The 18288-nt window shown below is 52.4% G+C and overlaps 2 protein-coding genes across 3 annotated transcripts in view; both read left to right on the top strand.

Annotated features, from left to right (window-relative positions):
* The first annotated feature begins 518 nt into the window (after positions 1 to 518).
* ATP5MC1 (ATP synthase membrane subunit c locus 1) lies at positions 519 to 3042 on the top strand. Of its 2 annotated transcripts, none has more exons than XM_054396516.1 (5): positions 519 to 562; positions 1119 to 1167; positions 1756 to 1833; positions 2106 to 2281; positions 2817 to 3042. In XM_054396516.1, exons 2-5 carry the CDS (start codon positions 1129 to 1131, stop codon positions 2929 to 2931), a joined length of 408 nt encoding a protein of 135 aa, XP_054252491.1. In that variant the 5' UTR covers positions 519 to 562; positions 1119 to 1128; the 3' UTR covers positions 2932 to 3042. The 2 variants fall into 2 exon arrangements, with proteins under 2 accessions (XP_054252491.1, XP_054252490.1); XM_054396515.1 differs by lacking the exon at positions 519 to 562 and adding an exon at positions 571 to 633.
* Positions 3043 to 4751: 1709 nt separating this feature from the next.
* The window catches only part of UBE2Z (ubiquitin conjugating enzyme E2 Z), an 18522-nt gene continuing 4985 nt past the window's right edge, over positions 4752 to 18288 (top strand). Inside the window, exons 1-4 of the mRNA XM_054396517.1 lie at positions 4752 to 5086; positions 7477 to 7549; positions 10054 to 10241; positions 17815 to 17926. Of these exons, the coding sequence (XP_054252492.1) occupies positions 4752 to 5086; positions 7477 to 7549; positions 10054 to 10241; positions 17815 to 17926 (708 nt within the window). The remainder of the gene's footprint in view (positions 5087 to 7476; positions 7550 to 10053; positions 10242 to 17814; positions 17927 to 18288) is intronic.

Genomic DNA, 18288 nt, shown 5'->3' with positions numbered 1-18288 from the left:
CCAACAGTTGAGGCTGTTGGTAAAGGAACAAGGAGCGAGGCCATGTCGCTGCACCACGGCCGGCCGGCAATTTTCCCTCCCGAGGGTGGCGGCATTAAACCTCGGTTCCAGCCATGGCTGAAAGGGGCCCTTTAATAAACGACGGGAAAAGGTCTAAAAGTGCAAAACGATCTTTTAGGAGCGAGAGCAGAAGAGGGCGAGTGCCGGAGGGGGCGCAGCAGCCGCCAGCACCGGAGAGAGCGGCTTCCCGCCGCCAGCACCGGAGAGAGCGGCTTCCCGCCGCCATCACCGCCCCGCTTCCCCGGTGCCAGGAGCCGCCCAGAGCGCCCCATTGCTCTCTGGGAGACCTCTAGCCAATCAACAAGCAGGCAGAGGAAATAACCAACCAATAGTAACTCGCATCGCGACACCGCCCTCCCGTCCCGTTGCACTGTCCCGGATGCTGGGAGGAGGGGGCTAGCTCAGCCGCAGCCAATAGAGAGCTCGGACGTTATCCCAGGATGCAGCGCGCCAATAGTGGCAGCAGCCAATGAGAGCGGAGGACGCGGGGGGACACGGCAAGGTGAGCGGGGCGGGGGCGCCGCGGTCCTCTCACAGCCGCCACTGCCGCAGCCCCGAGCAGACTCTGTGCAGGTGGGCCCCGCTCCCGGCCCGGTTGCCCCTCTCCGGCCACTGTGGTTCGCCCGCTGGTAGCGGGGGAGGCTCTGCTGGCTGAGGAGCAGTCATGAACCCGGCCGGGTGGTGGGGTCGGCACTCGGCCGTGCCGTGCCCTTCGCTGGGAGGTGGCAGCCACGGAGGACGCGACGAGGGTCTGCGCTTCCGCTGTCTCCACGCACCTCCCTGGGCTCGGGCGGGCACAGCTGGGCTTTGGTGGGGGCTTCGGGCGGGTCAGGGAAGGGTAAAATGCGGAGCTCTGAGTTTGCCCTGGGCAGGACCCAAATGATGGTTAACGGAGGAAGGGCGGGCGGCGGGGGAGCGCAGAGCTGTGTGTGGGGGCGGTAAGGAAAGCCTTCGGACACAGCTCGGGGACGTGGTTATAGATAGAGGGATTGTGTACCAGTCGCGGGGTGAGGAATGTTGAATGGTTGGGGTTTCCAATTGCCTTTTATTTATAATAGATTAAGCAAAATGCAGGCTCCTTTGGCTCTCCTCAGCTCTCCAGCTCTGGTAAGTCGTCTTTTCTTCAGAGGAGTTTAATAATAGTTAGCAGAGATACACAACTGCAGAGCCTTTCTGTGGGATGTTTGGTTCAAAATGCTGCCCAAAATGCAGTTGAGGTAGGATTGGGTGGGTTTGTTTTACTGAGGATTTCAGAAGGAGGGGAAACAAGGTGACCTCTGCTGACCGGAGGGTGATTCCTACCGTCTTAGTAGGTGTGCATTGAACTGCAGGCCCAAAGGCTTCCCCAAAGATAAGTTAACTACCACTGAGACATACATTCCCCCCCTTTCTTTCAAGGTATTGATTAGGAACACAATGCATGGGATTGTGGTAATGACTGAACAGCTGGAGCAGATGTGACACTCCTTGTGCTGCAGTATGTGGTCTGTGGTGGTATCACTCATGGACATGATCCAGCTGGTTAAAATGGGAATATCTCTAAGGCACATGCCTTAATTTTTTTAAGCTTGTTTCATTCTTGAGATGTTTTAAAAGCACTCTTTAAGACTGTTCTTCATAAAATAATTGTGCTTTCCCAAGAATTAGTGTGGATACGTCCAATTCCAGGAGTTAATTGTCTGTGTTTTGCTCCAGCTCCGGTGCTGTTCCAGGGCTCTGGCCAGACCAGTTTCCGTGTCTGTTTTCAGCAGGCCTGAGGTTCAGATTGTACAGGTGAGACTCAAACCTGGTAAACTTGGTTTTCTTCTGCTGTGCTTGCTACCTGTGGTAGGTGATGGCTGCTCCTGAGATAAAAAAGTAAGTTTGGATGTCAGGAGAGTGGCTCATACAAGGACACAGCTTCTAGCCCACATTTGGGGTGACTTAATAAACTTGACTGATCTTTCTCTGCTTTGAGGATAACTGTTGTTAACGTTTTATTAATAAAACAGTTCTATTTATGGTTAAAAATGCCATTTTGGTGTGTTTTCTCTCGTATCCCACAGCCAGCTGGTGTTTCCCACCTGCAGCTGACCCGCCGTGAGTTCCAAACCAGCGCCGTTTCCAGGGACATTGACACTGCTGCAAAGTTCATCGGTGCTGGAGCTGCCACGGTTGGGGTGGCTGGGTCAGGAGCGGGTATTGGGACGGTGTTTGGCAGCTTGATCATTGGCTATGCCAGGTGAGTAAGGTGCCAGGCTGGCTTGAGTAGATTCCCTTCTTCCAGCACTGAACTGAACTGATGAGTAGAGCTTTCTCTGGATTATCTGTCCGGCTCTGCCTGGGGAGTGTGTATCAGCAGACACAGCGTAAACTGGAGCAGTCCTTGGGGTATAAAATGGTTGTTACAATCCTTGATTCCTGAATTGTTTGACTCCACTCTGTAGCTGCTCTGTGGAGCTCTGTCTGCCCCTAGAAGAAATGAAGCACTGGTTGTGGTAGCAGGAACTGCTGCTTTGGTACTATCAAGGCAGGTGAAACCAGCCTTTGGGGGTTCAACATGTCTTCATCCCTCAAACCAGGGATAAAAATCATGGCTTCCTCATTCCAGCCAGTGGCTACCTGCCCTAAATATGGTTTGTGCTCCAGAATCCATTGCCTGTGTGACATAGTCCTGGTTTTCTGTGGTCTGGGGCATTTTCTCACAGTGAATTTTTTTTTTTTTTTTTCTCCCCCCTTCTCTGTCTGGTTTGTTCCCCTCCTCGTACAACGCACAGGAATCCATCTCTCAAGCAGCAGCTCTTCTCCTATGCCATCCTGGGCTTTGCCCTGTCTGAGGCCATGGGTCTCTTCTGTTTGATGGTGGCATTCCTTATCCTCTTTGCTATGTGACAGCTTCTGGTCCTGGCTGCGGCATCCGTCACTCTGTCCTCTGCGGTTCGAGTCTGCTTCCATCACAGCGTTCCAGACTGACAATTAAAGAAAAGATTTCTCTAAATAAACTGGTGGCTTTTTTTTTTTTTTTTCCTTCCCCTCCTTTCTATTTGAAGTGATGGGAAACTGCTTGGAGGTGAAGAGAGGACATCTCCCAGCTATAGAGCTACCCATTGATAAGAGAAATATAAAATGAGGGTGGGAGTAGAGGGAAACTGATGGGAAGTGGGTTAGATAAGTGTCCTTGAACAGCTCCAATCTGTGCAGAAATCCCAACAAGCATGGCCCTAGTCAAGAAAACCATTCTAGATGAGCTGCCAAAGTGGTGTTTTTTCCACAGGCCCTTACTGAAAATGTTGTGCCTTTATTCTTCACAGCTGAAAGAGTATGAGGTGAGTGCCTTAGAAGTCTATTAATGCTTGCATCACTTAAATTAGCAGTACAAGAACAAAGTTTTCTTTCACAAAGGACTGGTTTCAAGGTCACATTCTCCATTTGTCTCAGTGCATCACTGTACTCAGTTGTGTTTCTTTTCTACCCTCAACAGTTCAATGCTTCAGCTGTTGTAGAGAGTGGAGGAGAAATGAGATAGGGAGGAGAAATGCTCGAACCTAAGCTGAGTTTTGGACCTTGTGGTAAGAGCTGTGCCTTTAAGGAAGGTAGGAAGGGGAGCATTGGGGGAGCTTCCCTTGTTATCTGCTTTAGGTAATTGAATTATTGGAGCTACTGTGTGTGCTAAAAGCCTCTGACCAGGGTTGTGACCTCCCTGGGGGTATGAATGGGGTCCATGAACTGCTCTGTTTGCTACACCCTATGAAAGGAAAGGGGCTGAGAGTTTGACTCAAAAGCTTTGTCCCTGTGAGTTGGAGAAACAGTGGTAAAATCAAAAAGAACTCAAATGAGACTCCCTGGCTGAGGGAGAGAGGGAAAATCCTACATCTGCATCCAGGGTGGCTCCTGGGGACAGACATGAAACTCTACAATAGCCATACTGTGCTTGGGGAATCTTCCCAGGGTGGGAAGTAGGCAACTGTGTGTCAGACACTCAAGGCTTGATACCTTTAGGAAAGCAAGAGTTTCCTGCCTCTGAGTAAGTTGCATTTATTCTCCCTTGCAGATGTGAAATTGCACAAACGATTTCTGCTGGTGGTGAAGCAAAAGTGACCTTGGAGCTAAAATTGCTCACTGTTAACACAGGGTTACTGCAACCCTCTGGCAGGTGGTATAGGGGTGCGAGATGATCTTCGTGCCACCATCAGAGCTGCTGGCTTCCTGGAGCTGGGGTCGTGGCTTCCACCCCAATCTGCGTGGGCTGTTTGTTTTCCTGGGGCTTGGTGGGGTGAGGCTGTGCACCCTGGGTAGGGCTTGAAGCCTAGGATCCGGGCTGAAACGCGGCTCTGCCGCGTTTCCACAGGCTGAGGCCCTGCTCTTGCAGTAGCCACTTCCAAACAGCTTTTTTCAAACCAAAAAGCCCCAAACTTTCTGCTGCCTCCATCCCCAGGAGACCTCCATCACAGTAGGAGGCGCTCTGCTCCCAGCAGGACGCCCCAACCTCCTGTGACGTATGTCTGGGTGGGGACGCTCTGGCGCCAAGGTCGGGGCGGGGGGGACACTCTATGGTATCTAGGGGGAGATTGCGCCGGCGGTGGGAGGGGGCGCGGGGGAGGCGTCGCTCTGGCCGCCGCTCGGTGGTGGAGGCTCGCGGCGGGGGCCGCTCTGGCCGGCGGGCTCGTTGGTGCGGAGTCCCGGAAGCGGCGTACCCTGAGGCCGGGCGCGGAATGGCGGAGAGTCCGGCCGCCGAGGAAGCGGCCCCGGCCGCGGTGCTGGCGGCGGCAGCAGCGGCGGCGGGAAGCGGCGGCTCCTCGTCCAGCCCGGGAGGCGGAACGGGGAGTCCCGGTGTCTTCATCCCCGCCGAGCTCTGGGCGGCGGCGGGTTTCGGCGCTGCGACGCCGGGCGCTGGCGTCGCCCCGGGGAGCGGCGGCGCCCCCATCGCGGCAGCGGCGGCGGCTGCGGGGGCCGCGCTCCTTACGCACTCCGCCTTCTGGGACCCCACGGTCAGCGGGGACTGGGACAGCGAGCGGCCCAGCCCGGCCTGTCTTCTGCGGATCAAACGGTGAGAGTACGGCCCGGGCACTGCCGGCTGCCGTTAACGACCTGGGGGGGTGGCTCCGGTTCTAGCTTCTGCTGGCTTCACGGGGCTTCTCCCGGGCCTATCCAGCTGGAGACCGGGGAACCCCCTCCTCCCTGCCCCGGTGTCTGCTGGGGGGACTGCCCGGGCGGAACGTGGGCACGGAGCCGAGACTCATAACGCAGCACAGACGTTTGCTTCGTCCTCGGTACCCCCGAGGCGGCAACGGTCCCCTGGGCCTCACCATTTCCTCACCAACGGCCCTGGAGACTTGGGTTTGGGCCTGGGGACAGTCCTCTGTCCCTCCCAGTGTCCTAATGCTTTCCTGCGGGCAGACCCCGGACCCCACCATGCCCTGGGACTCGCCTTGCCTGCTCTGTCCCACCCATGTAGAGCTGCTGGAGCGTTTGGCAGCAGAGCTCTCATCCTGCCCTTGGGAGCGCTGGTTGGAGGGTAGCAGGCTCCATCCATGATCGATTAAGGGTGTTTCTACCAAACCTGCCTGTAGCCATCCTCCTTCTTGCCAATGCCCACCCGTTTGGTTGCTCTGACTCTTTCAAGGCTCATCTGGTAAAAGCTGCCTTGTCATTAGCCTTTGATATTTTGAGCAGTTAGGACCTTGTATTGTTAGACCTGCTGGCATTGTTTCAACAAGTCCTTCCTCTTCCTTCAGAGCAAGTATCACTGCCTGCCAGGTTCTTGCTCATCCATGTTCTAGAGCTTGTATAATGTCTTCCAAAGATGGCACCAGATATTTGGGCACCTTCCAATAATCCAAAAGCTGACTTCAGAACAGTAGGCAGGAGAGCAAGGCACTCCTGTTGCTCTCACTTGTTTTCACCCTGAAACCTCTCTGAACTCAAGGTGCTTCCCAAGACAGGCTGAAAGAATTGGGGTTGTTCAGCCTGGAAAAGAGAAGGCTGCAGGGAGACCTTCTGGCTACATTTCAATATCTGGAAAGGACCTACAGGAAGGCTGGAGAAGGACTGTTCCCAAGGGCATGTAGTCACAGCACCAAGAGGCAGTGAGTTGAAACTGGAGCAGGGTTGGACATCAGGAGGAAGTTCTTCATAATGAGAGTGGTAAAGTACTGGAACAGGTTGCTTGGGGGTGTGGTTGAGGCTCTATCCCTGGAGACATTCAAGATCAGACTTAGTGTGGCTCTGGACATCCTGATGTAGTTGGAGATGTCCCTGCTGACTGCAGGAGGGTTGGGCAAGGTGGGCACCCTTCCAACCCCATGCAATCTGTGAATCTCTGAGCTTGTCTTGGGAGTTTGGTGGAGCTCTGATACTGGGAGGGAGGTTTTTTTGGTGCTGAAAGGTAATGGGTACTGTTCAGGTTACCTGTAAGCTGCACCCAGCTGTAGGTGATTTGTTACTTTTCCATTCATTTAGTCCACATTCCAATAGGAAAGCAGCCTGTTGTGAGCCAGTCTGTGTGTGTGTAGGTGCAGCCTAACCACTCTTGAACCCACTGATTAAACCTCAATTTGTCAGAGCAGTAAGTTCTCAAAGGCAGTTTGAGTCATGGTGTGTTTGGAGAAAACAAATGGCTGGGTGTACAAAGAAGGGTCCTGTAAATAGTCTTGAGTGTGAGGGAGGAAAACAGGGGGTGGGAAGGCATCTTTTACACAACAGAATTCACCTGGGGGATCTTTTTTTCAACAGCTGCCTTCAGGGAAGTTTGTGGTTGAAGTTTTTAGGCACTGGAGCCAATCTGTGGTAAAATATTGGATGAGGCTTTGAGCAACCTGGTCTGGTGGGAGGTGTCCCTGCCCATGGCAGGGGGTTAGAGCAAGATGATCTTGAAGGTCCCTTCCAACCCAAACCATTCTGTGAAAATCTGAAGCAGCAGATAGTTAGGGTGGGCTTGGTCTGATGCCCTCCTGTATTGATGGATTTATTGAGTGCTGCCTGTGCTTTTGAAATGCCCCAAATCTTTTGGGGGATAATTTGGAAGAGGTCAGCCAAGAAACAGTCATAGGCAGAGGACAGAGGGCTTAGCTCTTTGTGAGTTCATAGATTCACAGAATGGTTTGGGTTGGAAGGGGCCTTAAAGATCATCCAGTTCCAACCTCTCTGCCATGAGCAAGGACACCTTCCACTAGATCAGATTGCTCAAGGCCCCATCCAGCCTGGCCTTGAACACCTCCTGGGAGGGGGCAGCCACAACCTCCCTGGGCAACCTGTTCCAGTGTCTCCCCACCCTCACTGGAAAGAATTTCTTCCTAATCACCAGTCTGGATTGAACATTTCCATTTTAAAAGTGCTTCCCTTTGCATCTCTGCAGGGATTTGTCATCTAAAACCTTCTTTGCTGGAGGGCTGATGAGCCCAAGGGAGATGATGGCTAATTCCTGTTTCCTTTGTTCAGGGATATCATGTCCATTTACAAGGAACCGCCCCCGGGAATGTTTGTGGTGCCTGATCCCCACGACATGACCAAGGTAAGAGAAGATTTGGAGCTGGTTTAACTTTCTGTTTCTCTGGATGTGATTGCTGCTGATGGCTGCTGTAAGGGTTTGCCCAAACAGGGAGCATTCCCTGCATGTTTGGAGAGAAGTCAGAGTGAGTCTTGCACAAGAGCATAATGAGGCTCCAGTTTGCTTGGTGACATTGAGCTGCCTTTAAAATGGGAGGAGGCTTTTGAGGGAAGTGGATCTGAGAAGCTGCCACAGATAAAGCCAACTCTGTTCTAGTAGCTCTCTGAGCTAGTTGGGTGCTTGTCCAGCTCCTTTCATTCTACTTGATACTTCAAAACAATCACTAGAGCAGCTCAAAGAAGGGAGAGCTCCGTGGAAAGCTCATCCCCAGCCTCCCTGAGAAGCTTCCCCGTTAACCACGAGCAATGCTGGGAGTATCTACAACTCACCTGTGGAAACTGGAGATGGTTAATTGTTGGGTGCTGGTAGAGATGTGTCCCTGCATCCCAACCCTGTCCTGCTGGGGAGCTGCCCCCTTGAGTTCTTGTAGCTACCAGGTCTGGCCCACGCAGCCTCTCCCACCACAATGCCTCCAGCAGACCTGCTCCCTAGTTGTGCAGACTTGGCTGTGGCCTCTCCTGGCTCTCAGGGTTTTCCAGGACTGGGAATTTCAGAGAGAATGCAAGTGAGCTGAGAGGCAGATGTTGCTCCAGCTGTGCTCTTCATCTGGTATTTCTTTGCTGCCCTTTCTCCAGCCAATGTCACCTGCTCTGTGCTGTGTCCTAAGAGCTCTGTGTGTGTGTATGTGTGTGTGTGTGGGGGGGTTTGCTTTGTTTATTTAACCTCTGCTGCACACTTCTCCCACTCCCCCCTGCCAAAAGATTCCCTTAAATGTAAGCTCCTGCCTGATTTAGGGCACCTGGGTTTTTGGAGGTGGCACAGAGGGGAGGGTCTCTGCACAGGCAACTCCTCACTGCAGCTCTGCCTTCATTCAGTTGGGAGCTCCAAGTGCCAAAATGCCCTTCAAGGGAAGGAAGGGTGCATAGAACAGGAATGCTGAGGCTTTTGGGGGGATCCTTACAGGAGACTGCTTGGATCTCTTGGGGAGTAAACTTCCCTAATACCCTAAAGGGAATAGATTTCCTGCTATACAATTGGGATCTTTGAGGGTAATTAGCATGGAGAGAATAGGATCTTAATTTCAGATCCTGGCAGGGGAGATGGAATGATTGGTTTCAATAAGACCAAATCAGCAGGAGATCATAAAATCAAAGGAATGCTTCAATTTTGGCAGAAATTCTGAATATTTTTTTCCTTTCTTTCTAAAATTAGATTTCTTTTTTTTTTTTTTTTCATATTTGAAATCTGACTTCATGGAGGTTTTTGGGTTTTTGTTGTTTTGGTTTTTAAGCAGAGCCCACCAGCTGAATTGTGATTCAGTCTGGTTTGGACTGTGTTAGAGCTAGATGGGAGGCAGCTGTTGTGGACTCTGGCCAAACCTTGATGTTGGAAACCTGCTTTGCACATTGAGTGTGGCAGAGGGGAGGGGAGAGAGCTGGGGAGAAAGGAGAGAGAGATGGGGAGAGGGGAAGAATGTGGGGAAGGGGGAGAGAGGGAGGTGTGGGGAAGGAAGGGAGAGAGGGAGGTGTGGGGAAGAGGGAGGTGTGGGGAAGGAAGGGAGAGAGGGAGGTGTGGGGAAGAGAGAGGTGTGGGGAAGGAAGGGAGAGAGGGAGGTGTGGGGAAGGAAGGGAGAGAGGGAGGTGTGGGGAAGGAAGGGAGAGAGGGAGGTGTGGGGAAGGGGGAGAGAGAGAGTTGTGGGGAAGGAAGGGAGAGAGGGAGGTGTGGGGAAGGAAGGGAGAGAGGGAGGTGTGGGGAAGGAAGGGAGAGAGGGAGGTGTGGGGAAGGAAGGGAGAGAGGGAGGTGTGGGGAAGGAAGGGAGAGAGGGAGGTGTGGGGAAGGAAGGGAGAGAGAGAGGTGTGGGGAAGGGAGGGAGGGAGGTGTGGGGAAGGGAGGGAGGGAGGTGTGGGGAAGGGAGGGAGGGAGGTGTGGGGAAGGGAGGGAGGGAGGTGTGGGGAGGGGAGGGAGAGAGGTGTGGGGAAGGGAGGGAGAGAGGTGTGGGGAAGGGAGGGAGGGAGGTGTGGGGAAGGGAGGGAGGGAGGTGTGGGGAAGGGAGGGAGAGAGGTGTGGGGAAGGGAGGGAGAGAGGTGTGGGGAAGGGAGGGAGAGAGGTGTGGGGAAGGGAGAGAGAGGAACAGAAAAGGGAGAGAGAAATATTCAGTGGAGAGAGAAAAAAGCAGCGTGCAGGGGGGAGAGAAATGTGCAGCAGTGGCTTTGCCTGAAGAAGGGAGGAGGATGGGGAGGGTTGAGCACGACCTGCACATGGTGTGTGTGTGTTGGGGAGGACGCTGCCTCTGGCTGCTGCCTGGGTGGAGGTTTCCTTGCCTTCTGGCTGGCTTGGTGGAGGATTTCTGGAGGGGGAGGTGCCGGCCAGTTTCGAAGTGGTGCGCAAGACGGGCTTTTGTTTTGCAGATTCATGCATTGATCACAGGCCCATTTGACACGCCTTATGAAGGGGGTTTCTTCTTGTTCCTGTTTCGCTGTCCTCCAGATTATCCCATCCACCCACCTCGGGTCAAACTGATGACAACGGGAAATAACACAGTGAGGTTTAACCCCAACTTCTACCGCAATGGGAAAGTCTGCCTCAGTATCCTAGGGTAAGCAGGAGACTTTGGCTGTTTTGATTGGGGGGGGAGGAAAAACAAATCTAGGAGGGGGGAAAAAAAATCCAGGCTGTGGTCTGCCTCCTGCATCCTTCTCGGTGCTTCGTGCCCTCATCTTGCCCCCGCTCAGATGTGCTTGGATGCACCTTTATGCTTCTGGGAAGTTGTGTGTGGAGTCAGGGTCATAAAGCAGAACAAATTCCTCTGCTGAAGTAAGAGTCTGGTTTGGCTGAGAAGAGAGCAGGGGGAGCACAGAATTTTCTTTAGAAACACCTGAGGAGAGAGCAGGGGGAGCACAGAGTTGTCTTTAGAAGCACCTGAGAAGAGAGCAGGGGGAGCACAGAGTTGTCTTTAGAAGCACCTGAGAAGAGAGCAGGGGGAGCACAGAGTTGTCTCTAGAAGTACCTGAGAAGAGAGCAGGGGGAGCACAGAATTTTCTTTAGAAGCACCTGAGAAGAGAGCAGGGGGAGCACAGAGTTGTCTCTAGAAGTACCTGAGAAGAGAGCAGGGGGAGCACAGAATTTTCTTTAGAAGCACCTGAGAAGAGAGCAGGGGGAGCACAGTGTTGTCTTTAGAAGCACCTGAGAAGAGAGCAGGGGGAGCACAGAGTTGTCTTTAGAAGCACCTGAGAAGAGAGCAGGGGGAGCACAGAATTTTCTTTAGAAGCACCTGAGAAGAGAGCAGGGGGAGCACAGACTTGTCTTTAGAAGCACCTGAGAAGAGAGCAGGGGGAGCACAGAGTTGTCTTTAGAAGCACCTGAGAAGAGAGCAGGGGGAGCACAGAGTTGTCTTTAGAAGCACCTGAGAAGAGAGCAGGGGGAGCACAGAGTTGTCTCTAGAAGTACCTGAGAAGAGAGCAGGGGGAGCACAGAATTTTCTTTAGAAGCACCTGAGAAGAGAGCAGGGGGAGCACAGAGTTGTCTCTAGAAGTACCTGAGAAGAGAGCAGGGGGAGCACAGAATTTTCTTTAGAAGCACCTGAGAAGAGAGCAGGGGGAGCACAGTGTTGTCTTTAGAAGCACCTGAGAAGAGAGCAGGGGGAGCACAGAGTTGTCTTTAGAAGCACCTGAGAAGAGAGCAGGGGGAGCACAGAATTTTCTTTAGAAGCACCTGAGAAGAGAGCAGGGGGAGCACAGAATTTTCTTTAGAAGCACCTGAGAAGAGAGCAGGGGGAGCACAGAGTTGTCTTTAGAAGCACCTGAGAAGAGAGCAGGGAATAGAACCCAGGAGGTTCCACCTCAACATGAGGATACACTGCCCTGGAGCAGGCTGCCCAGAGAGGTTGTGGAGTCTCCTTCTCTGGAAGCTTTCAAAACCCACTTGGATGTGTTTCTGTGTGACCAGCCCTGGGTGGTCCTGCTTGGGCAGGGGAGTTGGACTGGATGATCTCTGGAGGTCCCTTCCAACCTGTCAACATTCTGTGATTCTGTGTGGCACAAACTTGTCTTTAAAAGCACCTGAGAAGAGAGCAGGAGGAAGCACAAAGTTCAGTAGGTGCTGCCACTGTCACAGAATCACAGAATTGTTTCAGCTGGAAAAGGCCTCCAGGACCATCCAGTCCAACCAGCAACACCACCATGGCCCCAAGTGCCATGGCCACAGGTTTTTTGAACACCTCCAGGGATGGGGACTCCACTGCCTCCCTGGGCAGCCTCTTCCAATGCCTGACCACTCTTGCAGTGAAGAAATTGTTCCTGATATCCAATCTAAACCTCCCCTGTCACACTCTTCTCCTGTTGCCACTTTTCTCCTACTTCCCTTTCCAAAGCCTGTGACCAAGCACTTCGTTTCTTCTGTTTTTGTGCTTTGCCAGCCTGATCCTTAAATGTTATCTGAATGTAGGCTTTTGTGGTTTTAATTTCCTCTCTCTGTGTGGAGTTTTCAAAAGAAATACAAGAAATTAAAAGCCACTTAAGAACTTCCTTGAGAGAGCCATCTGACTGCTCTGGCCTTCCACCTCCATGTATTAAGTGGGGCTGAGCTGTGGTGTAATGATTTACAAGTGCTGCTCCTGTGCTGCCTGTTCAAACAGGCTCCACTGCTCCAAATGTTGGTTCTCCTCCTGCTTGAGGTCAACATGTGAAAGCCCTGCTTGAGTGAACAGCTCTCATGGAACCCTGGCTGTGGTGGGACAGCCCCAGCTGGGAGAGTTTCAGCTGCCAGTGAAGAAAGGCTTTTGCTGAGACTCTGGCCTGGTGCAATGGAGGTGTTAGTAGGTGGTTCCTTCTGCTGCAGAGGGGGAGTAACAGCAGCAGGCAGGTGAGGAAGGGACAGTGACAGCTTGAATTGCTCCAGGGATTTGTTCAACCAAGCAGGAGTCTGAGCAATGACGTGGTGGGGTGGCTTCAGCAGTGCTGTGCCTGTGCTGCTTGCACCAACATTGCTCCAGGTAGTTGATACCAGCAGCACTATGCCTGTGTTGCTTACACTAACGTTGCTCCAAATAGTTGATACCAGCAGCACTGTGCCTGTGCTGCTTAGAGCAATGTTACACCAAGTAGTTGATACCAGCAGCACTGTGCCTGTGCTGCTTACACCAACGTTACTCCAAATAGTTGATACCAGCAGCACTGTGCCTGTGCTGCTTAGAGCAATGTTACACCAAGTAGTTGATACCAGCAGCACTGTGCCTGTGCTGCTTACACCAACGTTACTCCAAGTAGTTGATACCAGCAGCACTGTGCCTGTGTTGCTTACACTAACGTTGCTCCAAGTAGTTGATCCCAGCAGCACTGTGCCTGTGCTGCTTACACCAACGTTGCTCCAAGTAGTTGACACCAGCAGTGCTGTGCCTGTGCTGCTTACACCAACGTTGCTCCAAGTAGTTGATACCTGCAGCACTGTGCCTGTGCTGCTTACACCAACGTTGCTCCAAGTAGTTGACACCAGCAGTGCTGTGCCTGTGCTGCTTACACCAACGTTGCTCCAAGTAGTTGATACCTGCAGCACTGTGCCTGTGCTGCTTACACCAATGTTACTCCAAGTAGTTGATCCCAGCAGCACTGTGCCTGTGCTGCTTACACTAACGTTGCTCCAAATAGTTGATCCCAGCAGCACTGTGCCTGTGCTGCTTACACCAACGTTGCTCCAAGTAGTTGACACCAGCAGCACTGTGCCTGTGCTGATTACACCAACATTGCTCCAAGTAGTTGATACCAGCAGCACTGTGCCTGTGCTGATTACACCAACCTTGCTCCAAGTAGTTGACACCAGCAGCACTGTGCCTGTGCTGCTTACACCAACGTTGCTCCAAGTAGTTGACACCAGCAGCACTGTGCCTGTGCTGATTACAGCAATGTTACTCCAAGCAGCTGACACCAGCAGCACTGTGCCTGTGCTGCTTACACCAACGTTGCTCCAAGTAGTTGATCCCAGCAGCACTGTGCCTGTGCTGCTTGCACCAACATTGCTCCAAATAGTTGATACCAGCAGCACTGTGCCTGTGCTGCTTAGAGCAATGTTACACCAAGTAGTTGATACCAGCAGCACTGTGCCTGTGCTGCTTACACCAACGTTACTCCAAATAGTTGATACCAGCAGCACTGTGCCTGTGCTGCTTAGAGCAATGTTACACCAAGTAGTTGATACCAGCAGCACTGTGCCTGTGCTGCTTACACCAACGTTACTCCAAGTAGTTGATACCAGCAGCGCTGTGCCTGTGCTGCTTACACCAACGTTGCTCCAAGTAGTTGACACCAGCAGTGCTGTGCCTGTGCTGCTTACACCAATGTTGCTCCAAGTAGTTGATACCTGCAGCACTGTGCCTGTGCTGCTTACACCAATGTTACTCCAAGTAGTTGATCCCAGCAGCACTGTGCCTGTGCTGCTTACACTAACGTTGCTCCAAGTAGTTGATCCCAGCAGCACTGTGCCTGTGCTGCTTACACCAACGTTGCTCCAAGTAGTTGACACCAGCAGTGCTGTGCCTGTGCTGCTTACACCAACGTTGCTCCAAGTAGTTGATACCTGCAGCACTGTGCCTGTGCTGCTTACACCAATGTTACTCCAAGTAGTTGATCCCAGCAGCACTGTGCCTGTGCTGCTTACACCAACGTTGCTCCAAATAGTTGATCCCAGCAGCACTGTGCCTGTGCTGCTTACACCAACGTTGCTCCAAGTAGTTGACACCAGCAGCACTGTGCCTGTGCTGATTACACCAACATTGCTCCAAGTAGTTGATACCAGCAGCACTGTGCCTGTGCTGATTACACCAACCTTGCTCCAAGTAGTTGACACCAGCAGCACTGTGCCTGTGCTGCTTACACCAACGTTGCTCCAAGTAGTTGACACCAGCAGCACTGTGCCTGTGCTGCTTACACCAACGTTGCTCCAAGTAGTTGATACCAGCAGCACTGTGCCTGTGCTGATTACACCAACCTTGCTCCAAGTAGTTGACACCAGCAGCACTGTGCCTGTGCTGCTTACACCAACGTTGCTCCAAGCAGCTGACACCAGCAGCACTGTGCCTGTGCTGCTTACACCAACGTTGCTCCAAGTAGTTGATCCCAGCAGCACTGTGCCTGTGCTGCTTGCACCAACATTGCTCCAAATAGTTGATACCAGCAGCACTGTGCCTGTGCTGCTTAGAGCAATGTTACACCAAGTAGTTGATACCAGCAGCACTGTGCCTGTGCTGCTTACACCAACGTTGCTCCAAATAGTTGATCCCAGCAGCACTGTGCCTGTGCTGCTTGCACCAACATTGCTCCAAGTAGTTGACACCAGCATCACTGTGCCTGTGCTGCTTACACCAACATTGCTCCAAGTAGTTGATACCAGCAGCACTGTGCCTGTGCTGATTACACCAACATTGCTCCAAGTAGTTGTACCAGCAGCACTGTGCCTGTGCTGATTACACCAACCTTGCTCCAAGTAGTTGATACCAGCAGCACTGTGCCTGTGCTGCTTGCACCAACGTTGCTCCAAGTAGTTGACACCAGCATCACTGTGCCTGTGCTGCTTACAGCAACGTTGCTCCAAGTAGCTGACACCAGCAGCACTGTGCCTGTGCTGCTTACACCAACGTTGCTCCAAGTAGTTGATACCAGCAGCACTGTGCCTGTGCTGCTTGCACCAATGTTACTCCAAGTAGTTGATCCCAGGAGCACTGTGCCTGTGCTGCTTACACTAACGTTGCTCCAAGTAGTTGATCCCAGCAGCACTGTGCCTGTGCTGATTACACCAAATTTGCTCCAAGTAGTTGATCCCAGCAGCACTGTGCCTGTGCTGATTACACCAAATTTGCTCCAAGTAGTTGATCCCAGCATCACTGTGCCTGTGCTGCTTACACCAACATTGCTCCAAGTAGTTGATACCAGCAGCACTGTGCCTGTGCTGATTACACCAACATTGCTCCAAGTAGTTGTACCAGCAGCACTGTGCCTGTGCTGATTACACCAACCTTGCTCCAAGTAGTTGATACCAGCAGCACTGTGCCTGTGCTGCTTGCACCAACGTTGCTCCAAGTAGTTGACACCAGCATCACTGTGCCTGTGCTGCTTACAGCAACGTTGCTCCAAGTAGCTGACACCAGCAGCACTGTGCCTGTGCTGCTTACACCAACGTTGCTCCAAGTAGTTGATACCAGCAGCACTGTGCCTGTGCTGCTTGCACCAATGTTACTCCAAGTAGTTGATCCCAGGAGCACTGTGCCTGTGCTGCTTACACTAACGTTGCTCCAAGTAGTTGATCCCAGCAGCACTGTGCCTGTGCTGATTACACCAAATTTGCTCCAAGTAGTTGATCCCAGCAGCACTGTGCCTGTGCTGATTACACCAAATTTGCTCCAAGTAGTTGATCCCAGCATCACTGTGCCTGTGCTGCTTACACCAACATTGCTCCAAGTAGTTGATACCAGCAGCACTGTGCCTGTGCTGATTACACCAACATTGCTCCAAGTAGTTGTACCAGCAGCACTGTGCCTGTGCTGATTACACCAACCTTGCTCCAAGTAGTTGATACCAGCAGCACTGTGCCTGTGCTGCTTGCACCAACGTTGCTCCAAGTAGTTGACACCAGCATCACTGTGCCTGTGCTGCTTACAGCAACGTTGCTCCAAGTAGCTGACACCAGCAGCACTGTGCCTGTGCTGCTTACACCAACGTTGCTCCAAGTAGTTGATACCAGCAGCACTGTGCCTGTGCTGCTTACACCAATGTTACTTCAAGTAGTTGATCCCAGGAGCACTGTGCCTGTGCTGCTTACACTAACGTTGCTCCAAGTAGTTGATCCCAGCAGCACTGTGCCTGTGCTGATTACACCAAATTTGCTCCAAGTAGTTGATCCCAGCAGCACTGTGCCTGTGCTGATTACACCAAATTTGCTCCAAGTAGTTGATCCCAGCAGCACTGTGCCTGTGCTGATTACACCAAATTTGCTCCAAGTAGTTGATCCCAGCAGCACTGTGCCAAGTAGCTGATGCTCCCCAGCTGCTAGGTACTGGTTTAGGACTGGTGGAATGATGCTGGGAAACATCTTCCTTGGCACGGGAGCCTTCCTGGGCGAGTGAGCTGGATGCTGATGCCTGCAGGGCACGTCCATGTCTCAGGGGTCTGAGTGCCCAGCAGCTCCCACACCTGCTGCCTTCTTGCTCCTGCAACTGCAGCCCCATCAGGGCAGCTGAATTACTGAAGAGTGAACAAAGAGCCTCAGCCTTAGCAGAAATGGGAAACACGGAGGGAGCTGGCAGTGAAAGGATTTTGGAGGAGCGTATGTGGGTCAGCACATCCTTGTTCAGCTCCCAGGGAGAGCTCCCAGGGCTGTATCTGGAGCTAGGATGTTAAGGGCAAGCAGCACAAACAGCTTTATTTCCTGCTTCTTGCTGGTTCTGGGCAAAGGTGGTTTGTTTTCTTTTTTGTTGTTGCCCTGTGTGTATGAAATGGACACTGTGTTCACACAGATTGCATCAGGTTGGAAGGGACCCTCAAAGGGCATCTTGCCCACCCCCCCTTCCAACCAGATCAGGCTGCCCAGAGCCACTCCAAGCCTGGTCTTGAGTGCCTGCAGGGTTGGGGCTTCAACCACATCCCTGGGCAACCTCTTCCAGTATTTTACCACTGAAGAGCTTCTTCCTTGTGGCAGAGCATCCCTTGGTGCTTTCAGTTGCAGTCCTTGTGCTGAGTGGCTGCAGCAGCAATCTGAAAATCAGCTTTCAGTTCCTGAGAGCTGGCTCGGGTTTGACTTCGGATAGTACTGGCAGCTTGTGTAGCTGCAGGCTGCTGTTGTGAGGTGATAACCACAGCTTTAAAGTTCCCTGAAAACACTCAGCAGTGTTATTTTTCTGCTGTGTGATGCTCTGTGTTGTGGCAGCACTTTCCCAGCCTCTCTTGTGTTCCTCAAGCACTCATTTGGTTGAGAGGACAGAGAATAGATGACTTTGACCTTGAGAACTTCCTCAGTGTCCAGTGCTTTTTGTATCTGCAGCAGCTGTTTTCTCTTCCTGTCTCCTTTCTGTGAGGTAGAGTTGTGCTTTCCCAAGCTTCCTGAGTGGTGGTGGTGGTTGGAGGGCTGGTGCTCACTCAAGCAGTCCTGTGGTGTTTAATTGATGCTTTTCTGTTTTGATGCCTCAGCACCTGGACCGGGCCTGCATGGAGCCCAGCACAGAGTATCTCCTCAGTCCTCATCTCCATCCAGTCCCTGATGACTGAGAACCCCTACCACAATGAACCTGGCTTTGAGCAGGTGAGACCTTGGCATGGCTCAGCTCTGCTTCTGCAGCCCTTTGTCTCTTGCTCCTCGTGGCAAATCCCACAGAATTGTTTTGGTTGAAAAAAAAAAAAAACTTTCAAGGGTCATCCAGTCCAACCAGTCTTAAACTCTGCCAAGGCTGGTGCCAAACCATGGCCCTCAGCACCACACCTCTGCCTCTTTTAAACACCTTCAGGGATGGGGATTCAACCACCTCCCTGGGCAGCCTGTGCCAGTCATTGGGAACCTTTTCAGTGAAGAAGTTTCTTCTGATGTCCAACCTAAATCTTCCCTGGGGCACCTTGAGGCCATTTCTTCCTGTCACTTGTTCCTAGTGAGAAGAGACCAACCCCCAC

The sequence above is a fragment of the Indicator indicator genome, chromosome 37 (assembly GCF_027791375.1).
Source record: "Indicator indicator isolate 239-I01 chromosome 37, UM_Iind_1.1, whole genome shotgun sequence".
NCBI classification, from domain to species: Eukaryota; Metazoa; Chordata; class Aves; order Piciformes; family Indicatoridae; genus Indicator; species Indicator indicator.
This window is presented reverse-complemented; position numbering and strand designations above follow the sequence as displayed.